The 26,247-nt window shown below is 37.0% G+C and overlaps 1 protein-coding gene across 2 annotated transcripts; it reads right to left on the reverse strand.

Moving 5' to 3' along the window:
- sec16b (SEC16 homolog B, endoplasmic reticulum export factor) lies at positions 1-25,879 on the reverse strand. Of its 2 annotated transcripts, none has more exons than XM_056246224.1 (25): positions 25,691-25,879; positions 24,653-24,951; positions 21,749-21,849; positions 21,563-21,665; positions 21,384-21,468; positions 21,059-21,179; positions 20,770-20,915; positions 20,620-20,681; positions 19,725-19,863; positions 19,342-19,569; positions 18,475-18,572; positions 10,145-10,226; positions 9,414-9,531; positions 9,191-9,302; positions 8,993-9,098; positions 8,476-8,613; positions 8,249-8,362; positions 7,299-7,380; positions 6,793-7,143; positions 5,895-5,923; positions 5,568-5,666; positions 5,385-5,465; positions 3,670-3,769; positions 791-840; positions 1-713 (listed from the first exon to the last, which is right to left on the reverse strand). In XM_056246224.1, the coding sequence occupies exons 2-25, from the start codon at positions 24,910-24,912 to the stop codon at positions 705-707; spliced, it is 2,814 nt and encodes a 937-aa protein (XP_056102199.1). In that variant the 5' UTR covers positions 24,913-24,951; positions 25,691-25,879; the 3' UTR covers positions 1-704. The 2 variants fall into 2 exon arrangements, with proteins under 2 accessions (XP_056102199.1, XP_056102198.1); XM_056246223.1 differs by having other exon boundaries at positions 24,653-24,946; positions 25,691-25,878.
- Positions 25,880-26,247: the final 368 nt, after the last annotated feature.

Below are 26,247 nucleotides of genomic sequence, written 5' to 3' on the forward strand. Positions count from 1 at the left end.
TACAAATACAATTGATTTTTATTAGAAAGTTTTACAACAATTTTGAATACAGTTTTGGAAGAGATATTGAGTAAACAACTTAAAACATCAATATATCTCCATCTGGGATAAATCAAGGCTGTGGCCCAATGGGACCACCTGTTCACTTTCCAATTTACAACATTTCCCACATCTTCACTAGTGTCCGGCTCTCTATCCCAAACATATGAATTGTGAAAAGCCACTTAAATGATTCAAATAATTTTGCATGTACGGAGGTGGGAAATTGGGGGCGGTGTTATGTGTTACACAATTTACTGACATTGCCAGCTGTGGTGACAGTTTAAGTTCATGTTTCCATGGGTCACAGCACCTTTGCTCAGCACCCATTCCATCATGTTCCCGGCCCCACGGGGAATAACACAAATCCCAAGAGTCAGCATAGGGAGCTGTGCTTCAGCTGTTCAACGGCTTCATTCAAAGACGAAAGGACACCAGACCCTTTACAGATTATTTCAAGAACCCTATGTCCTCAATGTATTTCTGTAACCACAGATGTTACTGTATATGAAGACACAGACGCTCCTCTGACCCTCTCCAGAGGAACTGCATGGGTTTGGCTGAGAGATCCCTTAGTCATGTAATCACTGGACTCAGTGGGCTGGAACCCAAAAGTGCATCCTTGAGTTCCACAGCTGATGATTATTCTTCAGTGTAGACCTTCATTATGGACCCTATGAACAAAACAATAGAATCTGAATATTTTCATGACAGCTATGGTGTATATATGTACATTTATCAGGATTTTTACCTGTGACATGTACCCTTGATTCTGATTCACGGGTCCAGAAATGTTTTGTCCTGTAACGAAGAGACAAACTTCCTATTAGACTTGTTAAAGCTCTTGTTTGCTCTTTGAAAACTTTGAAAACTTATTTTGTACAAAATACTGCAGATATGTTGGTCAAACATGAATAATACACATATATTCCAGATAATAGCACCTATTGGCCATCAAATTTACACATCTTTTGGTAAACTTTAATTTTTAAAATGTATTTTTTAAATCTTTATAGTGCTGTCAAATCTGATGTCAACGAATCGCATCTAACATAAAAGTTTTTGTTTATACAATATATCTGAGTATATATATATATATGTGTGTGTGTGTGCACACCCATTTACTGTATGCATAAAAAATAAAAATATGCGTGTATGTGTATATTTACACACACACACACACACACACACACACACACACTATAATATATATATATATATACACAACTTTTATGTTAGATGTGACTGATTTGACAGAACTAAATCTTTACTTTTCCAGACAGAAAAATTCACTTATTTTCTAACTGTATTGACTACGTTATATATTAAGTTAATAAAATGGAAAAATATATGCTTTATACATTTTAATGAATAACAATATTTTAATTATATATATATAAAAAAATGTGTTTACTAATTTATTTTCAACCTGTTTATTCTGCCAAAAGCTGTGCTGAGAAAGACTAATTATGTAACTGATATTTAACTAATTATTTACAAAACACAACTACATTCATAAATGATTAATACATTTTTAAACGATTTACAAATGAGTTGTAAGTTATCTTAAAAAAATGTAAATCATGATATAATCATATCATTAGTAGATGTGTAACATGTCATTAGTTGATATATTATTAATCACGTTTAAATCACTGAAATAACTGTCAAAATAGTTTTTTTTTATCTCAATAAACAATGGTTAATCTTGAACTAATGATGAACAGACCATTTATAAAATGATCAGTAAATAGTTTATTGATGTATCGTGAAGTTGTAATCTGGTCTGTGTTCAAAAGCACTAACATGCAGGTATGCAAAAGCAGAATTTTTAAGAAGAGTAATGTATTTGTTTTCAAGTGGATAAACATTTATAAATAACTCGCAGTCAGGGGCCTCCAGTGGGTTACGTTAAATCCTTTCACTCCTCAGCACTGACTTGTGTTCTGTGTGGATCTAGCGATAATGTGAACCTCAGAACCAGTTTTACCTTCCACTGAAGCTCACATGCAGATGCACAGGGTTTAAAGACTCCATGTGTGTCAGAGAAGACAGCTGTCTATACCTTCACCAGTCAGCACTTACATTGCAGTTCAAACTACAAAGTAATGGTTCGAGTGAGATGCAGAGCGACTCTTTGGAGGATGGACATGCGGATCAGGGGAATGTTTGCAGCGACTAACAGCTTTAATTCTGTTAATTCTGTTTTGCTGTCAGAGCACTGGTAATGTAGCTTGTCTATTCTTTATACTGCCTTTTGTCATATTTTAAATGAATTACTGTGACTGTACATTTATCTGCCTGTTATATTCTGTATATTGTCAAAATGATTATCTTTAGGGTTATAGGGTGAAGTAGGGAGTTTAAAATGATCCACACAATAGTATATTGTAACTAAGATAATTGTCACTATAAATTAAGCTATATTACGTTTTTATTTTTGTGAAGTGGCTGAAAAGTGGTTACGTTTAGTATAGAGGTTAGTTAGGGGCTCAAAGATAATGATCTATTCTATATAACAGTCAACTATACTTATCATTTAAATATCAAATAAGGGATTTGTATAGATGTGTAACTGAAAGGTATACCAGAAGCTTTGCATATGGCAAATAAGTTATACATGTATAAATTGCAGTTTGTTCATAATTTATAAAGAAGATCTACAAATAGAGTAGTTTACACTTTAGATCAGGGGATGCATAAAGTGTAGTAAATGACTTGAATACTTATACACATCATTTGTAACAGGTAAGAGAGATCTACAAATTATATGCAACAAATTTACAAATCATAAATAGTTTACACTAGATTAGTGGATGCAGAAAGCTTTGCAAATTATGTATTAATGCGTTTACACATAAATTTTAACAGGTGTTGAACCGTTAGTAGTTTGTTCTGCAATGTATGCGTGCGTGTTTGTGCTTTTGAAGACCAGATTACAACTTCACCATACATCTATAAACAGTATACTGATTATTTATTAATGGTTTCTTCATCATCAGTTCATGATTAACCATTGTATTGAGATAATGATACAAAACAATTCTGACAATTATTTCAGTGATTTATAAGTGATTAATAATATATCAACTAATAACTTATTAACCATCTACTAATGATCTGTTTGATTATTTCATGATTTACAATTTTCTTAAGTTAACTTACAAGAGATTAGTAAATTGTTAGCATACCACTTAATAATTTATGAATGTATAATCATGTTTTGTACATGATTAGTTAATCATTAACTAAAAAAGTATAAATTAATTATACCTGAATTAAAACAATCATAAAATGTTAGCATATCACATATTATTCATGTATGAATGTATAGTCATGTTTTGTAAATGATTAGTAATCATTAACAAAAAACGTATAAATTAATTATAACTGAATTAAAACATTCATAAAATGTTAACATCACATATTAATCATTTATGGATATATAGTTATGTTTTGTAAATGATCAGTTCATCATTAACTAATAACTTATAAATGACTGTCAAACAGAACAATTGCAGTGATTTAGGACATTTTGATTCTGCTCGTTCAATGTACAACAGTCTCAAAGCTCAGTTGCTGAGTCAGTGATGTCAAAACCAGGCAGATCTACAGATGTTATTCACTCACCAGCACTCCTAGAAGAGGGATTGAACCCACTGAATTGAGCCTGTGAAGCCTTGGCAATGGGTGGAGGAGGAGAAGGGAAAGGAAAGTTGGCTGATGACTCCTTACAGGAAAGACCAAAATTTAGTTACTTGACTGCAAACAAGGAAATGAAAACAAAGCTTAACACTGTCACTGTGCAAATGCTTTTAAGGGCCATTGGAAAGGAGCTTTTTATCAGGTTTAAGTCACTATGATAAATGTAACTAGAAAGTAAAGTTCGTTGGGACAAACTTTTATGTTGGCTTGACAAAGCCTTGTCTGAAAGTTTGAAAGTTTTATATTCTTCTTAGCATGTTGTTAGAATGTCGTAGCATGGGTCTAGCATTATTTTACATTTTGATAATGATAACATGTTTGTAAGCATATTTTAAGACATTGCTAAGATGAATTAGCATGCTGTAAGCATGTTTTAGCATGTTGTTAACATGTTGCTAGACTGATTAACATGTTGTTAGTGTTTAACACATTGTTAGCATAAATTAATGTTTCTAACATATTTTAGCTCAATGCTAACATGAATTACATGTAGGCTAACATGTTTAACATATTGCTAACATGAACTAGCATATTTTAACATTTTGCTAGCATGTTTTACCATTTTGTTAACATGATTAGCATTTTGCTAGCATGATTAGCATTTTGCTAACGTGTTGTTAACATGATCTAACATGTTGCCATGTTTTAACATGTTACTAGCACAAATTAACACATTCCTAGCATGTTTAACATGTTGTTAACATGATTATCATTTTTTTACATGATTTAGATGGTTGTTATCATGTTTGCTAACATGTTTTAACAATTTGGAAACATGATTTAACACACTGCTAGCATGTTGCTCACATGATTTAACATTTTGCTAACATGTTTTAACAAGTTGCTAGCATGTTTTTGACACATTGCTAGCATGAATAGCATGTTAGTTATATGTTGCTAACATGATCTAACATTTTGCTAACATGAATTAACGTTGCTATCACAGACATCCCAAGTCTCCCGGAAGTTCCGGATACTGATTTCATACAAGATAAAATGAACTTTAACAAATTGTTGAATTGCTTGAATTATTCCAATGATTGAAATACTAACTAAGGAATATGGCAGTTTAAGGTTGCCATGACGCAGAGGGTTTCACATACCCCTTTTCCACCAAAACATTTTGAGAGCCGGTTAGGAGCCGGTGCCTACTCGCGAACTAGTTCTTTGTGTTTCGACAGCCAAAGAACCGGTTCTCGGCCAGGAAAATTGGTTCCAAAGCGGCACCAACTCTTGCTGGACTAGAACCGTTCGTTTACCACGTCATGCTTACATCGTTGGCTGGGGGGCGGGGCTATTGTGACCAACAACACGACGGGAATGGGAAAGCTAAGACGTATGGCGACGTACACAGTGACGTAACTCTAGTCAGTGGAAAAACAAACAGGTTCTGAGAAGGTTCGCAAGTTGAACCAACTTTGAACCAGCACCAGTTCTGAACCAGTTCTTTTTTGGTGGAAACGAGGTAACAGTTACCCCTCTTTTCCACCACATGCTCAACAGTGAATAATTTTATACAATAAGGATGAACATGTCATAAAAAACAGTTCTCACTTTGTTCTGATTTAGATCTCTTTTATCATAAACTATCCAAGACTGTTATTTTACAATCACTTTATGGGAAACGTAAAGGTGTCTACCCTTGTGGTAGGATTGGGGTCTGGGATTTGTTCTTTAGGCTTGGACTTGAACCAGCCACTGAACCATCCAGGCTTGGAGCTCTGTTCAAAAATGAAACACATACAATAATAATAATAATAATAAATACATACAAGCTCAAAAAGTAAAGAGGGAATCGTGTAAACATTTGATGTAATATATACCGTAGCTGATAGTGTGTTGGCCTCTCTATTGTTGTCCTCACTTGGATTTGTCCCAGACTGATTAACACTCTCAACTACAGCGTTGTTTTCAGCAGCACCCTGCTTGAATTGTAAATAAAACATTGACAATTACAGACCAACATATGAAACACACATACACACATATTTACAATTAAACTGCATAGAGGTGATGTGTGTAATTTTTTGTGTGTTAAAATACTTCCTCCAATCTCGATTTCACACGCAGAGACAACTTCCCCAAGGTTGATCAGTCTTTCAAATAAAAAAAGGAACTGAAATGGATCTATTTGTATTTCATTTTCTCACCATTATTGCATCAGCAGAAAAGTCACCACCTAAGAAAAGAAAAAAAGAAAAAAAACATTAAGAAAATAAATATCATAAATCAGTATTTCAAATATGTTCACAACTGTTCAAAAGTTTGGGATTTATTTGATCAAGCATACAGTAAAAACAGTAATATTTTGAAGTATTATTACAAATTAAAATAACTGTTTATAAATTCAAATAATATTTTATATGATTATTTGAAACTCAAGAAACATTCCTTATTATTATCAATGTTGAAAACAGTTGTGCTGCCTAATATTTTTGTGGAAACCGTTATATATTTTTTCTGGATTCTACGATAATAGAAAGTTAATAATAACAGCATTTATATGACAGAAATATTTTGAAACATTATAAATGTCTTTACTGTCAATTTTGATCAATGTAATAAAGTAAAAAACTTTTGAATGGTAGTGTACATATACATACGTTTCAAGAGATCATTGAAGAATGGTATATAAGGGTACATTTACACGACAACAATGTTTTTCCTTTGTGTTTTTCGCATACAGGCGACAACGTTATCAAAACGATTCCTGTTCAAACGGATCCACCAAAATGACTAAAAACTATTTATTATGCATGTCAGGCCAGTAGTTGGCGATGTCACAATGTAAAGAAACAATACACACATGCATGACGTCACTGTTTTCACAAATTTACGTATTTGTAGTTTACATGGAGACGATAATGGTATAGTTTAAAAAAACTTTAAAACACGTTTTCAAAAGTTTGCATTTCCAGGCCCCCAAAACGCCGTTGTCGTGTAAATAAATGGGCAAAAGGCATACAAAGTTTTTCTGTTTTTAGTTGAAAACGGTGTCGTGTAAACAGCCCCAAAACCATATCATACTGATTCCATAGTAATCTTAACCTGTATTACTGTAGCTTTTTGGAGGCGAAGTGTAAGCAGCAGTGTGACTGTGAAAGGTATCATGTTTACTGCTGCTATCAAGATTAGTGTGGCTTTGGTCTATTGAAACTGGTGGAGGCCCAAACATTTCCATAGGGAAGACTGGGGGCAGTGTCACCGGTTGCTGGGTCGGGTACAGTGGCACAGGGGCAACAGTCCTAGGAGCCTGTTCTTCAGAAGAAAGGCACGCTGGTGAGTAAGACTCCTGAAACCGGCCATCAGTGTGTGGAATCATGTATTGAGATGGGTTTGAGGGTTCATTTTCAGTGCTTGCATGGTTAACTGCCTCTGTCTGGGAACCTTCTAAAAAATCTACAGAGAAGCCAAGAGACAAAACACATGAATTTTTTGCAGCATACTGACAAACTGAAATTACAGGAAACACTAAGTAGTTTTATTGTGACCTAGTGGCTCAAAGGGCAACATCATGGTCACATACTCAAAAATCTCTGGTATTTGTTTTTAACCTGAACACTTGTTGCTGTCCTCATGAGTCCAAGTAGTCTCCTCGACTGGTGACTGGTATGTCTCACTACAGTAGTCCCCCACCTATAAGCAAATAAATAGGTCACTGACGGTGGAACCAGTGGAAAGGTCATCATATGGATCATTAAGGAAAGTGCCAGTTCTACAAAATGTCTGAGGCCCTATTTATACCCAGTATTACATTAATATCAAATGATCAGAGGGTTAGCTCTAAATACGGCTGTGATCAGGGTCCAAAACATTGTCACTCAATCCAAGTTCAGAGGTAAACATAAACAGTTGACACCACATAACCTTTGCAGTATAAATACAAATGTGTCCTAATGTGCCCTGGACAACTGTGGAAGACCAACTCACAAAACATGTAAGGAATACACATACAGTATATATGTGAAATTCAGTTGATACGGTTATATTTTACATAAAATTATATTAATATATGTATATTACATTTTTAATGTTTTCTCAGTTTCATATACATACTATTGTATACATACTATGTATATATACTATTTTTGTGATATACATTTTTAGTACCGGTATATATAATGAGATTAAAATGCATTTATTTGGGAAAAGTACATTTGGGAGCTGTTTTGCATGTTATCAACATGCAGTAATACTTACTAATGTACTGTATATGGTCACAAAATCGTGGTCTCTTTGAAATCCAATAACAAGTGGTCACAGGAGACGCTTTAAAAATAGGTGTAAACTTCTATCTGTTTTTGCTGACAACTTGTGACCGTATTACCCGAGACAGATGTCAATACTAGGTCAATAACAGTCAGTAACGCAATAGGTTATGCAAAGGTAAAATGACAGTGTGGTCTGTACATTGAGTTCCATTTGGTCTTCCCATAGACAACCCTGAAAATCTTACAGTGGACTAACGACTATCATATATATAGTGTACAGACATTGGGTTTACCAGCATGGTCTGGTGTCTGCAGCGAATCTGCACCAGCCAGTCAGGATCCAGAAAAGGCTGACTGACACCTGTATCACTGAGCTGTGCCTCAGAGAACTTCAGTCTGTCCACCATCTGTGTTAGCAAACAGACAGATCACAAAACAGGCACACACATTTCGATGCATACACAAAATGAACAAAAAACTACAGGATTAGTTTTTAGTACTGTATGTACAGGTGTGTTACTTTAATAAGCTCTCCAAGCAGCACTAAATGGGGTTCCTCTATCCTGAGCAGAGCTTTTGCCACCACTTCACAGTAGTGGAAGGCTTGAGAAAACAGACCACATTCCAGCAACCGGCATGCATACAGGAATTTATACACCTACACAGAGCACAACACAATATGCAATATGTAAATTACATAATCACCCACTGAACCATTGTACATCAACATATAAATGTGAAACAGTAATGTAATCAGACTGTGTAAAAGAGTGACCTATGGTATGACAGTTATCCAGATAACTTTATTTTTAAGTCAAATTTATAAACCTTTAAAAAACCTTTATAAAGGAAAAAAATGGCCCTAAAAATCAACCTAAGGTGTAAAATTTTGTCCCTAAGGTGTACAATTTTGAAAAGTTGTGACTGCAGTCTAAGTGGAAGAGAGGGGTTAACACAGAGGGATGTTAAATGCCTCAAGGGGTACGCCACTCTAAAAAGTTTGGGAACCACTTCTGTAGATAATGTGTGAATTGTACCTGAAAAGCAGGAATGATAAATTCAGCATTTCCAAGCCTTTGACAGTACTCAAACAGTTCAGTACAGCGAATGGCAGAGTTGTGACAGAACTTGGAAAACTGTACACTGCAATCAAAAGATTAAAATGTAAAAGCCATTTCAATTCAGATCAGGAACGCAGTCATTCAGATATGTTAGCATTTACACTGAATCTTCACCTTTGCTTGCTGCCCAGAAGCACCAAGCGCTCTGAACTGTTTTTGTACCAGCCAAATGGACATTGGGCTATGAGGTAGCAGATTTGAGAGGCATACAGCATATCCCTGGAGGCTGAGAAGAAAACTTAAAGTCAAGATCTACTTTAAGAATAATTTTATATTATGCCAAAATATGAGAGAACATACAAGAATGGTTATTTCAAGAAACTGGACTGGACATTACCTAGGGTATCACCCATGGTGATGATGGACCTGTGATGTACGATCGGGTCTGCTGTCTCATTGGACAGCATAACAGCCAAGTGTGGTTTCCACTCTCCCCACTTCTCACAACTCCAGGACTGCAAAGAGGAGAGGAGAACATCAAGATAACATTTAGAAGAGAAGGTCAAGAGGATGATTTAGATGAAAAGAAAAGGTTTAACATGAGGTGTGACTGGAGGTTTCTGTTTTGCACTTCTGCTTAAAGGAAAAATTCATTCAAAATTTAAAAACAATTATTCTATCACCATCATGTCATTCCAAATCCATATGCTATTATTTTTTCACTGAAACATATCCTAAGAGAAATTGTATATATACTTATATATAAATATATAAATTGCATTAACGTGTTAATTTCTTTAAAAAAAAAACCTTACTGACCCTAAAACTTTGAATGGTAGTGTATTTCAAATCCATTCCATTGCTTTGCAAAAATCTAGCCAGTGATATTATTAAACTGAAACTAAAATCATTAAAAAAATGTTACTTGAAATAAAATAAATATTAACAAAAAATTAAATATATTATAAAAGTTTACTCACTTTATTTTAGCTAGTTGCTACAGTAGGAACATTTCTTATTTTCATTTAGTTTAACTTGATAACTAAAATTGAAATAAAAAAATAATAATAATTAAAAGAAAAAGACATTTATTAACTGTGAACTAAGTCAGGACAGAATGTAGATTACCATGGAAACCGCTGGAATTCTCCCAGAGAGCAGCTGGAAGACCGTTTGCAGTGGGTCACTCGGAGCCAGACTGCCTGTAAATCTGTCAAACATATAAATATTCAGTCAGCTATATAGAGATGCACCGATTGCAATTTTCTTGGCTTATTCTGATTTCAGATTTTTTTGTAAGTGTGACCTGCCAATACCGATTTTTGACGTTTCTGATTTTCTTTCTAAGAAATATAAATTAACAGCATATCCAAACAAAAATCTGCTCTTAAAGTAAATAAACAAATTGCAAACAACAGCACAAATAAAATGCATGGCTTTATGTTTTTCAGGTGGATCTAGAAGTAAATTCAGGTAAGAAATACTACATCAATTAATGTAATCAAATGTAAAATAACACTGGATAGTCTTCATTGTAAAAATTAAACACAGATTATTGCTTACAATTAAAGTTACTAAAGTTATTCAGTCAAGAGCAGAGAGTGATTTTCTGTTCTTTGATTAACACGAGAGACAGCAGCAGGAATATTAGACTGCTATAATTAAAAGGGACATATTTTAACGATCTAAGCGCAAGTACACTTAGGGCCTATCTGAATCCACTTTTGCATTTGCCTGGCGCATGGTCTAAAACAGTGGTTCTCAACTCCAGCTCTGCATATTGTGTATGTCTCCCTTATTTAACACACCTGATTCAGATCCTCAGCTCGTTAGGATAGACTCTATGAACTGAACTGAGTGTGTCAGATAAGAGAGACATACAAAATGTGCAGAGCAGCGGGTCCCAAGGACTGGAGTTGAGAACCACTGGTCTAAAAGGGTTGTTCCTATTCTCTTAATAAGTAATGGGTGTGTTTTGGGTGTAATGTGGAATAAACCAATCAGAGTATCATCTCCCATTCCCTTTAAAAGCCAGTTGCGCTCGCGCCATGGCGAAATTTCCAAGCGGAAAGACTGAACGCTTCTCCAGAGGGCAAACGGATCTGCTTGTGTGCGAGGTTAAAGCGCGCAAGCTGAACATCTACGGTACAAGCCGGATTCCACCATATCTTCATGTACACAATAATAATCTTTTACATTGTAATTCTTTTATTTTTTAATATTTGGCATGTTTGTGTGCTGTGCGCGTCCCTGTGTGTGTAATAAGCAGAGTGTACGCGCGTTGTGCACCCGCCTATAGGCGCATATTACTAATGCGCCCTTTAAATAACAAAAATACTTTAGACCAGGTTTTTCTTAGTCATTGGCGCAGTCTATTTCAGTTGCCTCAAAATAGCAGCCCGCCAACAATGCGCCTGAACATTCATTTTCAGACCATGGGCAAACAGATGGGCGCAAATGCATTTGCTATTTAAATAACGTGGTGCAGGACGTGAAAATAATAACTGCGTCGGGCTGAAATTACTAGCAACAAACACTTGAGTCGCGCCTGGCTCTACATTGCGCCAGATGTATGATAGGGCCCAAAGAGTTTATGCACAGATCCAATATACTGTTACACAACATGCGTTAGCTTTCACAAATATTTACGTTCCAAAACTGACTGTGTTTAACTGAATACTCACAAAGATGGAGATTTTGACATAATTTTGTGTGTATCTGACCGTTTAAGCGCATGGTAAGCCACTCATTTTGGTACTTGCGACTCACAAGCTGTTTGAGAGGCGGGTTTATGTGCACACCACTTATATAGTTCAGTGGTGTACGCACTTTTGGTGTGAGCGTGAAACCTGCGGGAATTAGTCTAAAGTATGCGCAATACAAGAACTATTCAACCGGAGCGATTGAGACAAGTGAGTGAGAGGAGGCGGGTGTGTGTCACTTCGCCGTTGGAGAGAAGAGAGCGAGAATGCACAGCTGGTATTGGTGTATCGATACTACAGAAAAGGTGTATTGGAATGGTTTCAGATATTTCAGTATCGATACGTATCAAAATTTCAATATTTTCGACAACACTAGTGTCTAATTAACTTTGGTGCTCTGAACGTATTCATGGTGGTTCCCCCACGGTTTACTTTGGCCTGTATTACAAATTGGAACTTTGTTGTCTTCTTCACTCACAGTGAAGAACTTCCAAGCTAACGACATGTTTACATGTGGCTGTGACGTTATTGCCAGCAATGCTGGCAACAAAACGGACCAGTTCGGAATCAAAAGACGTGAAACTGACCGACCAGTCACCGGTCCAAGCCGAGCTTGCGTAAACGTGGCTGATTCCAGTCCCTGGCCGGTCGATTGATGCATCTCTACTGCTATCCTGTGACATCTATGTACAAAGCATGCATACAACATGCACACACAAGCAAACGTATTTCGGGAAGTTCATAACATACATATCAACAAATGAAAATGCTACCTTATTAACAAAAAACAGCCCAAAAATGAATGTGAAATTAATCTCCATTAATTGAAAGCAGATGAAACATTACAGGGATGTGCAAGCAATCATTCAGGCAATTCCCACTCAGAACTGAAACCATACCCTTTCGCTGGTATCCTCATGCGCATGTGTAACTTTAACGCATATACTGTACTGTTTTCTGGGATTACCATTTCCTTTCAATTGATAACCCGCAAAAGCCCTAAGCTCAATCAAGTTAGAGGAAGGTGTCTTGAGAGAAGAAGAGAGGATAGCGATGTCACTGGGTCAAAGATGTTGAATGGCCTGTAAAGGTGAGCCAGTTGCAATAAACTCTATGATATTTTGCATACCTCTTTCTGGCATACCCAGTAACAGCTAGGAAAGACAGCTAGGAAGAACGGTGACAGATGGGAAAGACCACAGACGTTAGGAAAGACCAGAGCAGGGGTGCTTGGCAGGCTGAAGTACATTCTCCATGAGAAGGAACATTGATCGCTATGGAAAGTTATAAGATACCCCTGGGGTCGGGCGAGAGCGGGGGAGGATGATCAACCCACAAGAAAGACCACGGTTATGACCAACTAGGATAGACAATCGGCGATGGAAGAGCCAAGCGATATATTCCGGGTCTGTGATGTGGAAAGGTATGCAAAAACGAGAGGGATCTGAAGATACACCAGACAAAGATGAAGTGCTCGCAACTAGAGTTGTTCCGATTCCGATACTAGTATCGGAAATGCCGCCGATACCAATAAAAATTCTGGCATCGGTATCGGCGAGTACTTCTACCCATGTACCGATCCGATACCCTTTTCTTAAACAATAACTAGTTATGCACGCTAGCTTTGCTTAACGCTACAAATCGGAGATCAATTCTTCTTCGCTGCTCTAAACAGCGGTTGCTTGTGGCAACACAGGAAGTTGGCAAGGGCAGAGAAGGATGAGCCGCGCCAGAATCAACAATCTCTGGAAGCTTCATTCAAACGAAGAGAAAGGTTTCAAAAGACAGCCAACGAGCGATTAATATAACCGACAAAATTATCGAGTTTATTGTTCTGGATGACCAGCCGCTGTCAAAACTGAAATGCTGTGTATTTAACTAAATTGTTTCTGGACTTTAAGTTATAAAGAGGTTATTTTCTTATATTATTCATATATCATTTTTTAGATTCCTAGATTTATTTGTTGCACTTTTTTATACAGTTATATTGTAAATATAAAATACCTTTTTCAGTTTAAAGTATTAGATGTGTGGCTGCATTTTAAAGGAGCCGTATGTAAGATTGTGGCCAAAACTGGTACTGCAATCACTTTCTAATGACTGTAGAGCGGTGTATCCCCTCCCCCTCCTCCCTGACTCGAGGTTGCCATAGACTGCAGGATCCAGCAGGAACGTAGGCTGCTACAAGAAGTGGTAACTAGAGCAGAGCTGGCAACCCGGATGCAGCAACACTACTGACTTTGTGATTGGTAGATAGGTGGAGGGTGGAGCATCAGACCAAAACACAACATGACAACATCAACATCAGTTGAGGGCTGCAACTTCACTTTTTAAATGACAATATCCTGGCCGGACTACTGTTGTCAGTGATATAAGTATTTGTAGTGAACATGATTTCTTAATGTCTAGTGACATATCAGGGCCATTTTATGATTAATTGAACTAAATTTCTTACATACAGCTCCTTTAAGTTCTTTTTCACTTAAGAAAAATAAATAATATATTGCTGTGAAATGTATGTCAGATAATAAAAATACTCATAAATAGTTCACTGTATGTATTTGTTCATGTTTTATTAAGGGATAAGTCTGAAGCACACCATAAAATAATTCTATCAATTCATACAGGGCTAGTATGAATTGCAGCTGTATAGATACACACTCAGGGATTGGATCAGTACCAAGCGTGCCGCACAAGCCCTCAAAAGTGAAGCCAAAACGTCTCGATCGCCCCCTGGTGGCCGGTCCTAGTATGGGTCATAAACCCCGCATCCCCGTGTTATTCAACGGGACGTGAGACCAACTAAACAATTAAATTACACTTCACATATCTTTTTTCCAAAGATAGTTTCTGTCATTTACTATAGTTTCGATCACGTTGATGTAATTTCAAGTGTTTGTTTTTAAAATAAGTTTGTTTTTAGTTAGTTATTTGATGCTATAAAAACGGTGCTGTGACATCATGATTGACAGGTTCTCTGTGCGAAGTAGTCACTGAAACACCAACAGACTTTTTTTCATAATGTTGACTATGTGGTTTAGTTCTATTTACCTTATTTTAACGAGGTACTGCAATCAGCAGACATCATTGGAGAGGAACGGAGCAGACAGAGGCCACTTAAGAAAAGTGCAGGGGCGTGTGCTTGCGATTGATTCAGCGTGAGTGTGGGCAGGGCCTTGATTTCGCAGCTTTACTTCCTGCTCACGACTGCGCATGTCTGGTCCCGAAAACGCAAGTACGCAGACTCAAGTCCCAAGATGTCAAGCCATATCAGGACACTGGCGGCTTCAGTTCGCTCTGATGGAAAAGGGCGAAGGGGCGTCGCCCATCTTTTTTTACAGTCTATGATCAGTACTCGGTATCAGCCGATACCCTGAGTCCAGGTATCTGAATCGGTATCGGGAAGGGAAAAAGGGTATCAGAACATCTCTACTCACAACCTACCTACAGCCTTAAGGAGATTGCGAACATAAAAGGCGATCATCGGAGGCAAAAACAGGCTTTCCGTGAAGCAACAGAAGAGAAGCCAGCATTCACTGAAATTTGAGACAATTTAAGGAAACGCATTAAGTGAGAGCTTCATCAGGAATCCATTCAAGTACTTGTCAATTCTTCTGGGTGGCAAAATATCAGGAGAGTTAGAAGCAACAAAGGAAGAGGCGTAAGAACATCTCCGTCAAGTTTATAGTAACAATAGAAGGGAGGACAGCTTGAAAGAGATGAAGAAACTCATTAAACCGGTGGAACCAGTTATCCCTTTTGGACTAGAGAAACCAAGTTAGCACGATATCAACAACTTTCTTAAGATAGCCAGAGGAAGATCAGCTCCAGGACCAGATGGTATACCGTACAAAGTGTACAAGCATTATGAAAGGCTCAGGAGATGACTCTGGAGGTTGATGAAAGAGGCATGGAGGAAGAACTTCATGCTGACGATTGGCTGGTTTCTAAGTGGTGTTTCATCCCTAAGGAGGAGAATTTCATAGATATCAATCAATTTCATACCATATCACTCCACAATGTGGAGGGTAAAATGTTTGTTTTTTGACCACTTTCATCTTGGACAATGGGTATATGTACACGTCAGTTCAAAAATAGTTATTTTCGGGGGTTAGGCGACCTAACAGTTCTGTGGCTTGATCTGACCAACGCCTATAAAACGATACTCCACAAGTTAGTGGAACTAACACTGAATCATACCATGTCCCAGAGCGCTTCCAAAAGCTCTTGCAGTGCTACTTCAGTAAGGTTAACATGCGTTTTTACCACTGACTGGCAGAGGCTAGAGGTGGGCATTGTCAGTGGGTGTAAAATCTCAGTCATTCTGTTCTCAGCAGCAATGAACCTCCTTGTCAAGTCAGCCGAGAAGTTACATCAGGGTGCAGTACAGGCAGATGGAATCCTACAGATGGAAAGGCTTTTATGGATGACTTGACCATCACAAGATCAGTACCCGAAGGGAGATGGACACTGGAGGACTTGGTTGAGCTCGCAGATTGGGCAAGAATGCAAATTCCAGAAGTTTGGTGTTGAGGAGGGGGCAAGTTTTGGTGAAAAGTGAGGTCCGCAAGGAAGAAGAGGAAAGTCGACATGTTAAGCCTGCAACCATGATAAGAAGGGCAGCTGGATAAGGTGGGAAAGTGTGTGGGGGAGGGTTCTGACCTTGCAGGACATCTGGAGCATGGTAGAGCATTAGATTAAGTTTCTGTTGTGTTCTGTTTACAATGCCCTACCTATTCCATCGAACTTCCATACATGGGGGTTAGCAGAGATACACAACTGCACACTCTGAGGAAGGCCGGCTAATCTTGAACATGTCCTCTCCTCGTGCAGGTCAATTTTGGTAGCTGGGAAATTTCGGATGCGACATGACCAAATTTGACCTAAGCTGGCTGCCGGGGTGAAGCAAGCAAGAAAGAAGCTAAAACAACTTCTTTATGGGGCCTTGTTTCATTCAGATTTCCTTAGGTCTGGGGAGAGCGTGGCAACAGAGATGAGGAGTAAAGGAGTTCTGGCCACGCAAAACAACTGGGAGATGCGGACAGACCTTAAGAAGCAACTCAAATTCCCAGAAGAAATGATCCATACTAGTCTCAGACCAGACATTTTGCTCTGGTCGAAGAGTACAGAGAAGGTGGTACTTATTGAGCTGACAGTACCCTGGGAAGAAAGGATGGAAGAGGCACACAAGTGTAATCTTAAGAAATATCAGGCTTTGATTCTCCAAAGGAAAAGATGGAAGGCTTGGAACCTGCAAGTGGAGGTTGGCTGCAGGGGTTTCACAGGGCAGTTGCTTTAGAGGTCCCTTGGACTCTTGGGATTGCCATTAGCATCCCGGTTGATATGGATAAAACGGATTGAGAGGTGGCAGACCCAACATGGGGAAGGGCTAAGAACATCTTGAGTTTGAAGGTGGAGAGCGGGGTCGGAACTAGGACGATGGTTCTACCGTCGAACCCCCACCACCAACCCCCCCCAGATGTCATGTGCTTAAATCGATGAAACATCGAGGAAGGGGGGGGGGGGGGGGGTTGCCCATTTGATAACCCGCAGAATCCCTAAACTCAACCAAGATGGAGGAAGGTGTCTTGAGAGAGGAAGAGGGACCAGCACTGTCTCACAGTCGGTGCAGGGTGAGTACCTGTAAAGGTGAGCCAGTTGCGATAAACATATTAGACCATCGGTTCCCAACAGGGGGGTCGCGGCCCACAAGGGGGCCTCAGCGAGCTCTGTGGGGGGTCGCGTCATATTTTGAAAGGTTTGAGCAATGAGCATTAAATAAAAGTCCTTAACTTTTTTCTGTTCAAAATGTACAAAATGTATATAATGAGAGAGTTCATCATGAATCCATTTTCCAATCCGTTTTTTTGTCTTATCCTGAACCACTATGGTACACCTATAATAAGTGTTTACATTGGGACTATTTTACACTGGTTCGGATCGCTGCCGCTGCGGAGTAGCCCAGTACCTGCGTGACTCGTCATAGACGTACACAGAGAGATGTAGTTTATTATCGCTCGCTATAGCGCCAAAAGTGTAAAAAATAAATCCTCACATTAATAAAGCCTCACAAATAACATGCAAGTATTGAGGCCCCAGACAGCAGTCATTTAGTAATAGCCTATATTCTTTCTTTTTTTTTACCTACACACCACATTTTTGTTTTTGCATTTCAAATAGGGCCAATGTATAGGCTTCTCCTAGGCTTACGTTTTTAAATTACAAAGGGCCTCCTGATGTTTTTGTTATTGCATTTTCAATATTATAGGCTATTATTTGTGCATAAACATACCATTTGTTTGAAAAAAACCCAACATATTTTGTCATCCTTGCTGCAAGCTTAAAAGAGCGATAATATCATTAAATGTGAAGGGGGGCCCTAAAATATTTTCTTGGGAAAAAGGGGGTCTCAGACAAAAAAAGGTTGGGAACCACTGTATTAGACCATGACAAATGTATTTAGCATATTTTACTATGGAATAAATGGATAGCTATCAGTTAATGTTAATTCTTCATGAGGCATATATCAAGATAAGCCAATGTATTTGATCAGACCTCATACCAGGATGTTTATAGACTGTAAAATGTGTAATTTCAATTGAAATGTATTTTATAGAGACATTGCACTGTGATTGAGGGATCATGATTATCCGGGCATTTGTTCTATTTGAAAACATCACTGACTGTGCCAGTTATTGATGTGAAGTGGTTACTGCTAAAATGCAAGGGTAGATGGGTGAGTCATATTTTACAAACCTGCTCAGCACCGTGTTGTAGGATCTGATGTCCATTTTGCTGGCCAGAAATAGGGCATGTCCCCAAAGTCCACTCTGCATGGCTGACTCCAGCGCCTCCTGTAGTGAGGGGAGAAAAGAACAGACATTTGAGATCTGAAAAGATATTTACAAAAGTCAAGGCACAAAAAAGGAGTTTAGGGTCAGTAAGATTTTTTTTTTTTAAAGAAAGGAATACTTTTATTGAGCATGGATATATTTAATTGATCAAAAGTCACAATTAAAACATTTATAATGTTACGAAACATTTCTATTTAAAATGAATGCTGTACTTTTTTTTTTTTACTTTTTTCACCAATGAATCCTGAAAAAATGCATCATGGTAAAATAGTAAGCATTGCTGTTTTCAACCTTGATAATAAATAAAAATGTTTATTGAATATCAAATTAGCATTTTAGAATGATTTCTGAAGGATCATGTGACTGAAGACTGGAGCAACGTCTACTAAAAAATCAAATGAATGCAGCCTTGGTGAGCATAAGAAAATTCTTTCAAAAACATCTTCAAAAAAATCTTACTGGCTGCAAAATTTTTAGTGTGCACATTTACAATGTACAGACTTTTTCTTACAGGAAAATGGATTAAAAATATATATTGACTATTCATCTTCACAGTGGCATGGAAATATTTTTGTCCAATAAAATTTATAAGGTAGAAATTGGCTTTTAAAAAATATGAAGAAGTCCTTCTTTATGTCCCAACCTAATGTCCATTTTAATAGAAAATGTCAACAAAGAAAAAAAAAATGCATTGGTCAAACATTTTCACAGGGTCATTAACATAAAAATAGATTCATAAATGAGAAAATTATTGTTCACTAAAATTAACCTTCTTCCTGCCAGACAGCAATAGTTTTGTGTAATTCTGAAGGTTTTGCTCTGTCGCCGCTTTGTCAGTTGGTGGGTATCCAGTGAGAAGGTCGGCAATATTGAGGGTCTCTTTTTCTGGTGTGGGGGTTTCGTTAAGGTCAATGAGGCTTTCTCCATCTGCAAGCTCACCACACGTACTCATGGAGTCCCTCATCAGCAGTTCTGCAACATCTGAACCCATAATTCTCTGCATAACACCAACACATACTCAAATTAACAGTGCAAAACAAAGAAAGCCTCACAAAACCTCACAAACAAAGCTGAAATGAATGGTCTTCAGAATTATACAGTGGCTTATAGTAATAGTAACATTAATGTACTGTAATAAGTAATTGGACTTACTCCATTCTGTCTGCATAGCAGTATTAGGAGATGCCACAAGAGGGCAGCAGAAGTGGCATCTTCTAATTTTTCATCCTTCAGACATTCCTCTGACATTTGCAGGGCAAAGTTAATAGCATCAACCTTATGCAAATCCTCCCTTCACAAGAGAAGAAGAAAAGCAGCAATCTATTTAAGTAGACAGATTTTCAAAGACTTACCCTTCATTCAGTGTACAAAATATATCCTTCTAACTATCCTCCACAGGGCTCGACATTAAGCCCTGTTATGTGCTTTCGAACAAGTAAAAAGTTACTTATACGGAAAAAGAATTATGAGATATAAACTCACAATTCTGACTGGGCCATCTGACCATTCAGAGTAGAGTAGGCAAAAGAAGAGGCAAAATTAGGAAAATGAGGGGTTTAGAGAGGGTGAATCCTTGATCGCTACAATGTATATTATGAGAAAATTAAAGTGTTGTTTTTTTTTATCTTTGATGCATGTAAACCTATTGTAGGAGACCTCCAAAACAAAATTATGAACCTTTAAAATAGCATAATAGGGCACTTTAACATCCCTATGGGAACAATTAATGGGGAAAAAACTTTTCGAACCAAGGCCGGGTCATGGACAGGCATTGTTGCACTCTATAGGAATCAGTGAGGGTCTTTAAACATGACCTCTAGCAAAGAAGGTTAATACATAATTTTGTTTAATGATGACCTAACAGAATCTTTTGAGAAAAAAAAAAAACTATATTTATATATTTTATATTGCACTTACATAGAAGAAATTAAAATAATCAAAACAAATAAGAATAATTAAAACAGTTTAGAATAAAAAATCAAATAAATCAAAATATCCCTCTCACAAGGTTCAAGTATTATTGTGAGAGGGATATTTTGAAATATACCTAGCCAGTGGTCCAGGATAGTCTCTCATATTTTGCTGTTCTTGTGTGTCACAGAGAATTACCTGAAATCATTAAAGAACATGTTTATTCCACCATAATCCTGTATTTCATATAATAACTTAAAAGATGTTTGTACCGTGTCTTTCTAACCTCCAAGCTGTGGAGCTCCACTTGAGCAGGCTCACCCTCAGAGGCAAGGGCTGGACTGACCCATACCAGCTGACCTGCAGGGCCAAAACTCACTGCCACATGAGGGATGCAGAACTTTAGTGGGACTACCTCCATGGGTACAGCATCTAAATCAAATTACCAAATAAATAACAGTGTCCAGTGACCAATCAGATTCAAGGATTAGAACTAACTGCTGTATAAAGGAAACTTAATCACACATTTGCTGTGCAACATTAAGCATTAAAGGAAGACTATGGTTCTGACAAACCTGTGTGAGATATGAGATCTGGTTCACTCTGTTCAGCTCCATTGATGTACTGGCTGAGCTCATAGCTGCTCGAGGACAGGCCTGATGCTTTAGAGCTGGCAAGAGCTCCACTATCATACACCTAAAGAAAAAATAAAATAGCCTGAGGACCATCATACACTACCATTGAGAAGTTTAGGGCCACTAATATGCACATTTTAGGGGTACATAAGGTACAAAGATGTCCCTTAAGGTTACTGCCCCAGTGACAACCTGTTGTACCCCTAAAGGTACAACTAAAGATTTTATACTAAAGTCTTATGAAAAGTAATTTCTGGAAACAAACCTCTCCAGTTCCATCTCCATTTTCCATACTGTCTCTGTGCTGTCTCTCTGAGACACCATATTGGGTGTCTGTTCTAAGGCTATAGCTGTTAAATAAAATGTGTCAAATCACTTAAAATATTTTTGCGTTTTTTACAAAATCACTGAAAAAACGTTTCAGGCATGACAAAGTCAACAGACCCCTGCTGATCTATGTATGAAGCTCTTGAAGACTCCTGCTGCAGTCCGCTGCCCTGGTAGCCCTCTGTTCTCCAACCGTCTGTCTGGCTCCAGCCAGCACCATCTACAAAACACCAATGAGGTGAACATTAGATTGAATTTTGCAGATAATTAAAAACTGAGGGCCTCTGATTGAATAGTATGTACCTGGGGAGCTGTACTGTGGTCTGTGATAACCATGATAATCATAATACCCGTAGTCTTCTCTGTAAGGCCAGTAGCTGGAAGTGGGGTAGTCATATTCCTGCCTGAACAGATATTAGCAATTAGACCTGGGATTTTAGACCTGCGCTCATTCAGGGACAAATTATAACAAGGTGCCGGCCGGGTCTTTCAATATGTTAATGTTTAATGCCGTTTTAAAAATTGGGTCAGTAATTTTTTTTTTTTGTAATATTCATACATACAGTAAAAATAAAATAACACTGTGAAATATTATTAAAGTTTAAAATAACTGTTTTCTATTTTAATTTCCATTTCTTTATCAATGTTGAAGAGTTGTGCTGCTTAAAGGAATAGTTCATCCTAAATTTACTCACCACAAGGCCATCCAAGTTGTATATGACTTTCTTTCTTCAGCCAAAGAGAAATGAAGGTGTTAGAGGAAAACATTCCAGAATTCTTCTCTATCTAATGCAAGTGAATGGTGCCAAACCTAGATGATTTTTGATGGTCCAAACCAAAATCCATTTTTAGGCAACTTCAAAGGGCTCCACACACAACCCCAGCCAACGAATAAGGGTATTCTCAAGCAAAACGATCAATAATTTTCAGAAAATAAAATAAATGATATACTGACATATGCACATGATGTATGGACATTGGGAAGGTCATGCATGACATAGGCGGCAAGAATAGTTTACAAGTGTGGAGAAGCAGCACTGACCAAAACAAATGGTCATTGCTATTTATTAGTATTTGTTTCAGTTTATTCTTCATGTGTGTATTCTGGATGTAAACTCCTCTTGCCAGCTACGTCACGCATGGCCTTCCCAAGGTTAGCAGAGTTGGACCAAGGTGAGCATTTGTTGTTAAAAACTATATACCTATGTTGGGCACCATTCACTTGCATTAGATGGAGAAAAATACAGGAACTTTTTTCTCCAAAACCTTCATTTCTCTTTGGCTGAGGAAAGAAAGTCATATGCATCTTCTTGGATGGCCTTGAAAGTGAGTACATTATCTGAAAATGTTCATTTTTAAGCAAACTATTCCTTAATATTAAATATATTTTGTGCAAACCAGGATACTGTATATTTTTTCAGGATTCTTTGATGAGAGAAAGTTCAGAAGAACAGGATTTGTTTAAAATCGTTTTTTTTTTCTCACTGTAAAAAAATGTACGGTCACTTTTAATAAATTTAATGCGTCCTTGCTCAATACGAGTTTTTTTTTTTTAAATTGTACTGACTACAAACCTTTGAATGGTGGTGTATATTCAAAATAAGAGGTAATGAAAAAATAAAATTCTGGAATGTATTTTTGTCTTGATTTCAGGTAAAAACATCTCAACGGCAACATTCTTAAAACAAGATAAATGTACATAAGAAATTTAACTGAGAAGCAAAATTACATAAATTATTATTCATTATTAAGACACATTTATTTTTCTAACCCTATCTGCAAAATTATGAATAAGTGCAACTTCATATCATACAATGTTTCTTTTCTCTTACTGTATACTTACAATCTCACAATTACCTTAGTCTTATTTATGAATCTGTGAAACGAGCTTAAAATCTAACAAAATGCATTGAGGCTTATGCCAATAAAATGATTAGCCAACTGGGTAAAGAAAATAAACTTAACCCTTTAGCTGTCACCCCCCTTTTTGAGCGTTGACATGAAAATGCACTACCCAAACTTAAACGGTTGTAATTCATGAAGCCTTTGTACTAAAGACTTACAGTTGGTCTCTTTTAAAAGAAGACTCTTGGCAGATTATTGCTGAAGTGGAATAAATTAATAGAATTAAATTATTTAAAAGTTATTGAAGTTTAAGTTTATTGTTATAAAAATATGATAAAATATATATTTTTCTTTTATTAAAAATATATATAAATTAATATAGGTTTCAGCCTTAAAATGACAGAAAGTCAAAGCCATATATCTAACCAAGTTGTGTTCCAAATTTGAAGTTGGTATCACAAACATTGAAGTTCCCATGAGATTTTGTTTAGGCGTAATACCAAAAATACCCACCAGGTGCCATTGCATTCCATTGAATTTAATTGTATGCATTCTCCCATAACAAATTAATAAATTTCTATCCAAATATCACTTCTGTCACTAAATATGGAACCTTGAGACTCAGACCTTTCTGACAATATGTGTTTTGTCAAGATTAGAACATTTTTGATAATAAATTATGAAAGATGATGCCCAAAAGGGGAGGGGCCTAATAAAAAAAAAACCGTTTCTATGGTAACGCAACGTCCAATTTCAAAACGGTTTTCACAGGATGAATTCTGAGTTCGTAAGCTTTCAAATGATACCTAATTTATGATAACTACTAAAATATGTGATATAATAATAATAAAAAAGTATATATATATATATATATATATATATATATATATTATACTTTTTAGAGTATAATTTTATCTTTTTTTATTGACAAATACTAGATTATGTTTTATTATGAACTTTTAGCATTAAAAATCAAAGTTTCAATTATTAAAAGTGTGTGCGTCAACTTTTTGTGACAAAGGTCAGAAATTCAAACTCCTGTAATGACGTCGATTTTTTGAGGTGCACTCTTGTCATAAATTCCTATATTACTGTTCATACATAATTTGTAAGAAAAAAACAGCGCTAAAATATCTATTAAGGAGTCTTAGACCTTTCCAACGATATATAGTTTGACATGAATAGATTAGGATTTAATAGTAATATAGTGAAGTAAATTTAGGTTGCCCGTATACGGGCAGGTGACAGTTAATAAAAACAAGTCTTGCTTCTCAAGTATATTCATTTTGTTTTAAGGACATTCATGTTTACTAAATAAAATAAAAATTGATTTTGCTGCATGATTGATAATCTTACTGTTACCTGGAATGAGGTCTGAAGTGCAATGGTTGGTTTGATGCATAACTGCTGCTATATCCAGGAATATACTCTGGTTTAGGAGGAGGACTGGCCATGTAGCTTCCATACCGAGGATCCACGTGCGGCCACTGCCTTTCTCTCCCTCTTGGGTCTGTTGGTGGGTAGTAATACGGTGTTTGCTGGGAGGATCTGTAGTGGTCGTCTCTCTCACTAGACTGGTACTGATGGCCTGGCATATGCCAGCCTTGACCTCTGGGCTCCATCACACGACGCAGTGCCGGATAAACCTAAAGAAAACTGCACTTGCAAAGACAAATGTCAGTTATTAGTGAGAAGAGAGGAGGATTTTGTCTGCTGTTTACACATTAAGTCAAATGCTATCAGTGAGCATAGATACAGAGGCTGCTTATCAGGAAGGGAGCAGTAAATCAAAAACAACCTTTGTTTTCAATTCTGTAAGTGTTTTAGTGGTAACTTATGATATACCTAAAAACATGAGTATGAAATCAGAACAAAGCGTATTACATTTTGTATTTTACCAGGGTAGGGTTCCATTAAAGCTGTCTTAAGGCAAAATATTGTTTGTTTCGTACAATGTACTAATTGAGTTCATGTTCTACTGCAAAACACTTTTGCTGCTATGGCGGTGGAATACAGGTAGAGGTTAAGGACGGGACGGGTTTAGTGGTTAGTTTTAAGTCTGGGTTAAGGTGTAATGGAAGAGTCAACAGTGTAACTATGTTATTACAGTAATTAATTACGGGTGCATGGAGGTCTTTTTAATATATAAGTAGCCTACAATGTAAAAACATGTATTTACGCAATAAGTGCATTATATCAAATTATTGGTTTAAATGTTAATAGCCGTTAAAGACCATATAAAGTGGGTTCCTAAAACTTCACTGTAGTTGTCATGCACATAAAAAGGAACGTACTGTAAGATTAAAGTTTTTTTTTATATATATATATATATAATCATTTAACAACTGACAATAGTATTGCAGAAACATTTATCTTAAAATCGAATTTCAAATAACTCACAGGTTTCTTTTTGAGATGTTCTCCATATAGACTTTCGCAGTTGAATGTGTACTGTGTCCTGTCACAGTTTCAAAGTGCACATGCCACATCATTTCAAAGCACAACACAAAGATGACTCATGGACCTGCCTTACTCTCAAAATCTGTCTTTGCCCTTCAACCCCTAAAAGGGAAATTAAGGGAGTCAAAATACACCTTATTTCTAATGTATCTCTTTGTGGCTATTCTAAACAGCTGTTGTCAGCTCTATGCAACAGCTGGACGTCCACTTTTTATTTATGTTTCCTCTAAATACATCACTGAAGCCATATATCTGTGTAAAAAGCACTAAAATGCGCTTAAACATAAAACATGTTTTTATTTTTCTATACAGATAAAATAACGGTAAATGCGAAATAAATCAAAGCTGGACTTACAGTATGTTTGCACACACAGCTTTGACAGGCGCCCGAGCTTTCTGCACTCACTTCCATATTAGGAATATTTGAAGTTGCCACGTCGTGCGGAACCATCGCGCACAGACGCTGGAGCTGCTCGGACACACCTCGGAGAAACACA

The sequence above is a fragment of the Rhinichthys klamathensis genome, unplaced genomic scaffold (assembly GCF_029890125.1).
Source record: "Rhinichthys klamathensis goyatoka isolate OS25496 unplaced genomic scaffold, OSU_Roscu_1.1 h1tg000036l_1, whole genome shotgun sequence".
NCBI lineage: Eukaryota > Metazoa > Chordata > Actinopteri > Cypriniformes > Leuciscidae > Rhinichthys > Rhinichthys klamathensis.